This window comes from Cervus canadensis, chromosome Y (assembly GCF_019320065.1).
Source record: "Cervus canadensis isolate Bull #8, Minnesota chromosome Y, ASM1932006v1, whole genome shotgun sequence".
Taxonomy (NCBI): domain Eukaryota; kingdom Metazoa; phylum Chordata; class Mammalia; order Artiodactyla; family Cervidae; genus Cervus; species Cervus canadensis.
The window spans coordinates 6,459,649-6,468,598 of record NC_057420.1 but is presented as its reverse complement, the minus strand read 5'-3'; the positions used below and the strand labels follow the sequence as shown (position 1 = coordinate 6,468,598).

Genomic DNA, 8,950 nt, shown 5'->3' with positions numbered 1-8,950 from the left:
TAATATGCTATTCTAGGTTGTCATAACTTCCTTCCAAAGGAGTAAAACATCTTTTAATTTCATGGCTGCAATCACCAATCTGCAAGTGATTTTGGAGCCCCCAAAAATAAAGTCAGCCACTCTCTCCCAAGTGAAACATGCAGCCTCATCCTGGATTGCCAAATTCCAAATCCACGCTCTCAGTTTCTGTGTCTTCAGGATTACCTTCATCTCTCTCTGGTTGTGTGTATGGCTGCAGAAGGACTGTTTGATTCACACTCCATTTAGGCTTTTTGCAGATCAGCTTTTCACTCTCAGTCTAAATTTTTATTTCTCCTCTGATCCAGAACATTTGCTCCCCATGTGGGGGATCAAGACCCCTACTTCATTTCTTCACCCATCAAAGGGCAGGTCCAGTCCCACTACCACTACTGTTTTCCCTCCTAGTTCCTTCATCCTACAGTTTTGTGGTTCCATATATTCTTTTCTGCTGGTCAGTACTCTTGTCATTTCTCAGCAGGTGTTCTGCAAGCACTTCTATCTCTGAATGTGTGTTCCTGACGTGTCCATACTCCATGGACATACTCCATGTTCAACTATCCCTCTGCCATCTTGTTCATCAAAACTTACTGACTATTAGATATAAGACTGCTATGAACACTCATCTGTACATCTTTAAGTAAACTTTTCCCCCTCATACTGGCTGATATAAACATAGCAGTGGGATTTCTGGGTCATATGGTAGCCCAATGTTTAATTTTAAAGCAACTTCCACCAGGTGTTTTCCACCAGGGCTGTACCATTTTGTTTTCCAATAACAAGCATGAAAGTTCAAATTTTTTTCACATCCTCATCACACTTGTTCTAGTCTATTCTCTCATTAGAGCCATCAATTTGGTGTACCCTGCATGCCTAATTGCCATCTGTATATATTTATTTCGTGAATTTACTGTACAAATTTTTTGTGCATTTCTTTTCTTTTCTTTCTTTCTTTTTTTTTTTTACATTCATGCATTTCATATAATTTGTTAGATTCCTTTTTTAAATTCAATGTTACTGTTATTATTTTTTATTTTAATTTTCAATTATGTTCTACTATATAGAAAAGAAATTAATTAAATTGTAATATCATCTGTATAATTTGTAAGATTGCTTAAATTAATTCTTAGGTTTAGTAATTCTGCTGCTATAGAGTTCATTGGATAGTCTACATAGATATCTCTGACAAATAAAAGCAGTTTAATTCTTTTCCAAATTGAGTAAGTTCTTTATCACTTCCCAGAAAGCTTTCATGGACAGAAATTCAATATAAACAGAGTGGACATCTGATCATAGAGGTAAAACACTCGGTGTTCTACCACAAAGTGTTATGTTAGTTATGCAGCTTATTAGCTTCCTCAGGTTGAGGAAGTTTTCTCTTTCTAGTTTGCTAAGAAATTTTATACAGAATGTGCTCAGTCGTTCACTTGTGTCCAGCTCTTTGTGACCCCATGGAGTGTAAGCCCAACAGCCTCCTCTGGCCTCGGGGACTTTCCAGGCAAGAATACAGGAGTGGGTTGTCATGCCCTACTCCATGGGATCTTCCCAACCCAGGAATAGATATTACATTTTATCAAATTATTTTTCAGCATTAACTGTGTTTCAACATTTACTGTGTTTCCCATTTTTAGTTCCTTAGTAAGTTGAATTACACTTTTGGAGTTTCAAAATTTAACCAATACTACATTCTTATGGGTACAAAAATCATTATATTTTGCTGTGCAAACATTGTATATAATGGTGTAGTCTGTGCACATTCTATTGCTCCCTCTTCAATGCACAGTTTTCTCCTACTGCCCTGCCTGATCTGTCATTTATTCTATCCACAATATTTGTTATCTTACACTATAGCTTTCAAATCTATAAGATGAAATTCAGTCTATTTTATGATTTCCATGTCTCTACTTAATTTTATAACATAAAAACCACAATTATTGGTTTCTAAACCTTCTTGATTTGGGGGTCTCCCTCTCTGGAAGAGATTCACTTCCTCCCAGTGCTGATTAATACCAGGGGAAGCAGCAAAATGTAGTGACCAGAGAACGTGGAGGCCCTGGATCCTCGAGGTCGTACCTTGTTGCATCTTGCTGTTTCTTTGGGACATTTGGAATCTGCGAGAGTCCTGCTTCGACATAAAGCAGATGTGACAAAGGAAAATCGCGAGGGTTGGACAGTTTTGCACGAGGCTGTGAGCACCGGCGACCCCGAGATGGTGTACACAGTCCTTCAGCATCGGGACTTCCACAACACGTCCATGGCCCTTGAGGGAGTTCCGGAGTTGCTCCAGAAAATTCTCGAGGCTCCGGATTTTTACGTGCAGATGAAATGGGAATTCACCAGCTGGGTGCCCTTGGTTTCCCGAATATGCCCGAATGATGTCTGTCGCATTTGGAAAAGCGGTGCCAAACTGCGTGTGGATATCACGCTGCTGGGCTTTGAGAACATGAGCTGGATAAGAGGGAGGCGGAGTTTCATCTTTAAAGGAGAAGACAATTGGGCAGAGTTGATGGAAGTCAACCATGATGACAAAGTGGTCACCACTGAACACTTTGACCTTTCCCAGGAAATGGAACGCCTCACTCTGGACCTGATGAAACCTAAAAGCAGGGAGGTTGAGAGGCGGCTCACAAGCCCCGTCATTAACACCAGCCTCGATACTAAAAACATTGCTTTTGAAAGAACTAAATCCGGATTCTGGGGCTGGAGGACAGATAAAGCAGAAGTTGTTAATGGTTACGAAGCAAAGGTTTACACGGTGAACAATGTAAGTGTGATCACCAAAATACGGACAGAACATCTGACCGAGGAGGAAAAAAAAAGATACAAAGCCGACAGGAACCCACTGGAATCGCTGCTTGGGACTGTGGAACACCAGTTTGGTGCTCAAGGGGACCTCACGACAGAGTGCGCCACGGCCCACAACCCCACAGCCATCACGCCTGATGAGTACTTCAACGAAGAGTTCGATCTGAAAGACAGGGACATCGGAAGGCCAAAGGAGCTGACGATTAGGACGCAAAAGTTTAAAGCAATGCTATGGATGTGTGAGGAGTTCCCGCTGTCCCTGGTGGAGCAGGTGGTCCCCATCATTGACCTGATGGCCCGCACCAGCGCACATTTTGCCCGGCTGAGAGACTTCATCAAACTGGAGTTCCCGCCCGGATTTCCCATCAAAATAGAAATTCCCTTGTTTCATGTCTTAAATGCACGGATTACATTTGGAAATGTTAATGGCTGTAGCACTGCTGAAGAAACTGTATCTCAACATGTGGAAGGGACCCAGCCTGATTCAGCTTCCCCTCTCACAAACTTCGAGGTTGATCAGTCTGTGTTTGAAATCCCTGAGTCTTACCATGTCCAAGACAATGGCAGAAATGTGCATCTGCAGGATGAAGATTACGAGATAATGCAGTTTGCCATCCAGCAGAGCTTACTGGAGTCCAGCCGAAGCCAGGAGCTTTCAGGACCAGCTTCTAATGGAGGGATTAGCCAGGCACATGCCTATGACGCCCAGTATGAAAGGGCCATCCAGGAGAGCCTCCTCAGCAGCTCCGAAGGCCTGGGCTCCGGCACCTCCAGTGAGACCAGCCGCTTTGACAGCGACCTGCAGCTAGCCATGGAGCTCTCCGCCAAAGAGCTGGAGGAGCGCGAGCTGCGGCTGCGCGAGGAGGAGGCGGAGCTGCAGCAAGTCCTCCAGCTGTCACTCACCGAGAAATAGGCCCGCCTGCCTCCAGCCCCCCTGTCTGCGCTCCCGGTCGAGGGACTGCGCCTGCGCGGGACTGCACCTTACGCGGGTGCGGCAGAAGGCAGCTGTCTCCTGCTTTCTGCAGAGGTGCAGGGCCGGGGCTTCTCCGGGCCCACCCGCCACGCTCCCCGGTTAACGGGCTGGGGTCCCGCAGCCCCCGCGCTCCAGGCATCAGGGGAGGAGAGCATCGTCACTTTCCATTAGCTCTGTTGGCTTGCAGGTCACGTTTTTTACTTACCAGCTTTAGATACAAACCCAGTCCCTCCTCCCACTGCCCCTCCCCCCAGGTTTGTAGATTAATTTTTATCGAGGAGTGATGACGAGTTGTTGCAGAGTCGGGTGCTTTTATAGAGGAGAGCAGCAGCCTTTGCAGAGCGTGGTGTATGAGGACCTGGGAGACACTTCTTTACAGTTCACCAAAGAAATGGATCACCTGTGCCGATCTGCTCTTTAATTTTTACCTTTGTACAGGGTTTCCAGGGCACCTTCACTGTTCCTAAGCCACCCCCACCTTATTCCACCCCTCCCGCCACAGCTGAAGAGGAGATAAGTACAGGATCTATTTTAGATTTAGGGTTAACTATTTGCATCAAATTAAGATACACAGATGACAACGGATGTTGCCTTAGCCTTAAAAATTACTGATAGTTTCAAACCACCTCCACTTCTTGTCGAGGAGGGGTCTGATTTGAATTTGTAAAGGCAGTTCCTTTGAGAGCAGGATCCTCCAGGCTAAACCCAAGGCAGCTAACCCTGACCCTGAAGGAGCAGCTAGGACAGCCCGAGGCTTGTTCTCGAAGTGGGCAGGCTGGCCAAAGGATCACCAAAGCAGGGGTGTGTTCCATGTCTTCTCTGGTGAGAGGTCTCCACCCAGAGGCCTGGGAAGACCCCGCCACGTGCCCTGGGCACACTGGAGAGGAAGGGGTGGGCTTGAAATGAGCAAGGGAGCTACAGACAGAACTCAGTGGCTCTGTACTCAAAAGGGAAAATGGTGAACCCACGTTGCTTTTTAGAGTTCAAATCAACATCTTTCTGGATAAATATATTTTTTAACAGAATCTTTTTATTATTTTTAAGAGATAAAAACGACTACTCCCATCCGTAGCAATACAAGGTTATACATTTTAACCAGATTTTCTCAGGCCCTTTTTGGGATACCTTTAGTAGTTAACTATTTTGTCTAACCCTCCTGTAAATAACCATCGCACAACATAAGAGGACCCTGGGGAATGCGGCCGAGGGCACCGTCACTCCAGCCCGGCCCAGGGATTCATTCCCACAGGCTGCACTGAAGTCCCCCAGTTAACAGCATGCTCCTCTGTTCTGCGTCCGTTTCCTACCTGTTGCGCTGCTTTGGGGATGGGAAGGGAAGCCGAAACCCCCGTTCCAGTAAACGGCCGTGTATACAGTTAACTGTTGCCAGCAAAACGTGCCCGGTCACAAAGAACTGGGCTTTTGATTCCATGTGACCATTCTGCCTTTCTCATCATGGCCTGACCAAAATTCCTTCTCCACACACGAGGCCAGTATATGCAGCATCACATGTGTCTCAGACACACAGCCTGGCGTTTTGTTTACTTAGCCTTTACCTCCAGCAAAGATGAGTTTTGGGAATGGCTGCATTTAGGCCATGTGTTTACTCACCGAGATGAACAGAGGTAATTTCTGTGTTTGCATTCCATTGTTCTGCTTCCCCACGTCTTTGACTTTCTCCCCAGGAAGTCAGTTAAAAAGGGACTGAGCCTTGTGTCACCATCACAGCATTTTCCATATATGTGTTCACTCTCAAAATACAAATAAAGACAGCTTCCTTAGAGGGTGCTCGTACACTAAAAAAAAAAAAAAACAAACCACAATTATTCCTAGTATTTTAATGTCACTGAAAGTTCTAAAATCTATGCCACTTCTGAGTAAGTTTGATTTCTCAAGGGAATATTAAAATGATTTCTCTTACCTTTGTGATAATAAATATCTTTATAATGTGTTTAGGGTCTAACTCCATATCTTTCTTGTCATTTGGCTGTTCATGTCTTTTAAACATCTCTTAAAAAAGTGAATGGCTAGTGGAACATCTTTCTTATGAACTTGGCTCATGTCTTTTTCATTTTGCTACCATGTTCTAGGTTCTTTGTTCTAAAAATTTTAAGAGTCCCCTTCTGGGTTTGTTTATGTTGTGTTTTCATCTACCTCTTAAAATTTTAAGCAGTGTGATGCATATTTGGTGAATAAGTAACTGGTGGACACCAGGAAATGAGCACTTCAGTTTCCTGTGGAAGTTTCCCAGGAAGTCCCACTAAGGCAAAAAACTGTGTCCCGAGAGAAACACCTCAGGCTGACTGAACCTGCTTGTCAATTAGGAACACAAGGATTGTAGTGAAGCAAACTACTCATTCCCCTTTCCTCCAGAACCAGCCACCTTAAAGAGAGACCTAGGGAACTGGATGGACAGGACATGATTACTCAGTGTTTCCTATAAGAAGTCAGGAGTTTGTGGCAGTTTTTCATAGAAATGAATTCCACCACAGTTTCAACTATGAGGTAATCTCCTCTAGAAGTTCCAGCAGGAAAACAAGATGAGAAAAGTGATTTGTGAGGGTATATGTTGAGAAGACCTTTGCACATGAGGCTCACCCATCTCTGGGCAAGCTCCATCTATTCCTGGGAATACAAATCAGTTGTAGGTGGAGATTTCTATCTTGGGATACCCCAGCACAACCTGAAGCATGCATTTGTCTTCCTCATCCCCATCACCCTGTTAAATTCCAAGCCTGGGCAGTACACCTAGTTAGATGACCATGAACCCTAGACTTGAAACAAGACAGCTCCATGTGGAGCAAGGGCAAGTGCATTCATTGCATTCTCACAGCGTGAAGACAAGTGTTTCAGACTGGAAACCAGAAAAATGAGGAGAGCTACATGAACACTGAGAAAAGGAGGTGTGATAGAAAAGGTTTCTGATAGGTGGCCCAGAATTAAATGGTCTTCAAGGTGTTTTAAGATCATAAAAGTGGAATGATTTCCACAGACACTTCAATACAGCTTAATTATGAGGGAGGGATTTTAGGCAAGATATTGAAAACTAGATAATGGCATATGTGAGAGAGAACAGAATGAAAGCTTGAATACTGTGGCTGTGGGGCAAGGTTTGGAGGAGAAACACTTTCCCTGCATTGTGATTCTTCAGAGTTGACTTAGAGAAATGAGGATGACAGGTGAGTTTGAAGGACTCTTAAGGGGCATTAAAAATGCCTCATTTCTCCCACCAAATCATCTCCCATCCTCCCCTAGAGGTGTCAGGATTGTGCTTTGTGATGTCAAGGCTCACCTAGGCCCACCATTGTTAGGGGAAGTGACTTACTGACTTCATAAACCTTAAGGGGTGGGGTATATAGAAGGCTGCTCAGGGCTCTGGAGCAGACCACTGGGTGACTTCAAAATGACTGAGTTGACTGAGAGGCCATAAGGCTCTAGAGCTGTATGGATCAGCTCTCTCCAGATACCTAGGAAGAAAAGATAACCTCCTATCAAGAGGTCCCAAAGAAGTGTTAAGGTCTGCTAAAACCACACAAGCTTCTCTTGCCCATTAACACGGCCCCATAAGACATCCTCCACTGCCCTTGCCTGGCACATACCCTTTCTCTGCACACACCCATTCTCCTGAAGCCATCTTTCCAATCCATCTTCACCCTCTTCCCCAAATTGATTCGATTCTAAGATCCCTCTCTTGTTTTCTCCAAGTGGCCAGGGTAACTGTGAGAGTGAATAAGCACATTCAAGCAAAGCTGACCAATGAAGTTTCTCAAAAAAATCTCCTACTTAAAGAAATTGAAGAAAATCAGAGGCTCAAAGCTCTGTATCCCGTGTTCCAAGTTGAATGAAGAGCTGAAGCAGAATGAACCAGAGAAGGTCCCAGGAATTGTGCAGAATCTTGCAATTCCAGCTAAACTAGTGGGCAGTCAGTCACTTCAGAGCATGGCTAGAGACCTCAGAAATCTTCGTGGGTCTCCCCACTGAGAAACGGCAACACTACAGGTGTTGAATCTGATACTAACAGCATACATTAATAATGAAAATTAAATAAAATCAACCTGATGTATAATTATGTGTCTCTGACTTCTCTGATAAGTAGTGGGGTGTGGAGAGGGGTGCAGAGAGGGCAGGGAAGGGATAAGGGTGTGAAAAGGGAGGGAGACGGGTCCTGTGGGACCAGAAGGTACAGTTAGCCAGAAAGTAGGGTGAAGAACTTGGTACAGATTGATCCCCAATGATATACTTCCCATGAGAGAAAAAGAATAGGAGTTGGTGTTTCTGCGTGTGAGTGCAGTGGTGGGAGCTTAGCTGGGGAGACTTCTCATGTGTGGGTTGCAGTCCCATTTGCTAAAAAGGCATACAAGTTGCCACAAGGTATTGACTCATAGTAGTGTTTATTACACCTCAAGGTATGATGCCAGCAACTAACAGCCTCAAAAATTCAAACTTGCTTCAGTTCAGTTCAATTCATTTCAGTCCCTCAGTGGTGTCTGACTCTTTGAGACCCCATGAATCGCAGCATGCCAGGCCTCCCTGTCCATCACAAACTCCTGCCCCCAATCCCTCCCAGCATCAGAGTCTTTTCCAATGAGTCAACTCTTCGAGTGAGGTAGCCAAAATTTTGGAGTTTCAGCTTCAGCATCAGTCCTTCCAATGAACACTCAGGACTGATCTCTTTTAGGATGGACTGGTTGGATCTCCTTGCAGTCCAAGGGACACTCAAGAGTCTTCTCCAACACCACAGTTCAAAAGCATGAATTCTTTGGCACTCAGCTTTCTTCACAGTCCAACTCTCGTATTCATAAATGACCACTGGAAAAATATAGCCTTGACTAAAATTGCTTACTAAAGGGTATTTCCTAAGATTAAAATATTGATGGTTTTCAGTACGGAATTTCTGAGAAAATGAAGCATGTAACAACACATGACCTAGCAATGCCTTTTAAAAAATAGTTTAGAAATGCAACGCTAATTAAAAAAGACACATGGACCCCTATATTCCTTGAATCACGCCATTCACCGGGACATGGAAGCAACCTCAATCTCCAACAGAGAATAGATGAATGGATGAAGATTTAGTACATTTGTACTATGGGGTACTCATTGTTCAGTCATTAAGTCATATCCCACTCTTGGCGACCCTAAGGACTCTACCCC

The 8,950-nt window shown here is 44.4% G+C and overlaps 1 protein-coding gene across 1 annotated transcript in view; it reads left to right on the top strand.

Annotated features, from left to right (window-relative positions):
• Positions 1-5,577, top strand: part of LOC122436398 (ankyrin repeat domain-containing protein 13A-like) — a 34,529-nt gene extending 28,952 nt beyond the window's left edge. Inside the window, exon 2 of the mRNA XM_043460207.1 lies at positions 2,058-5,577. Within this exon, the coding sequence (XP_043316142.1) occupies positions 2,058-3,736 (1,679 nt within the window). The 3' untranslated portion in view covers positions 3,737-5,577. The remainder of the gene's footprint in view (positions 1-2,057) is intronic.
• The last annotated feature ends 3,373 nt before the right edge of the window (positions 5,578-8,950 follow it).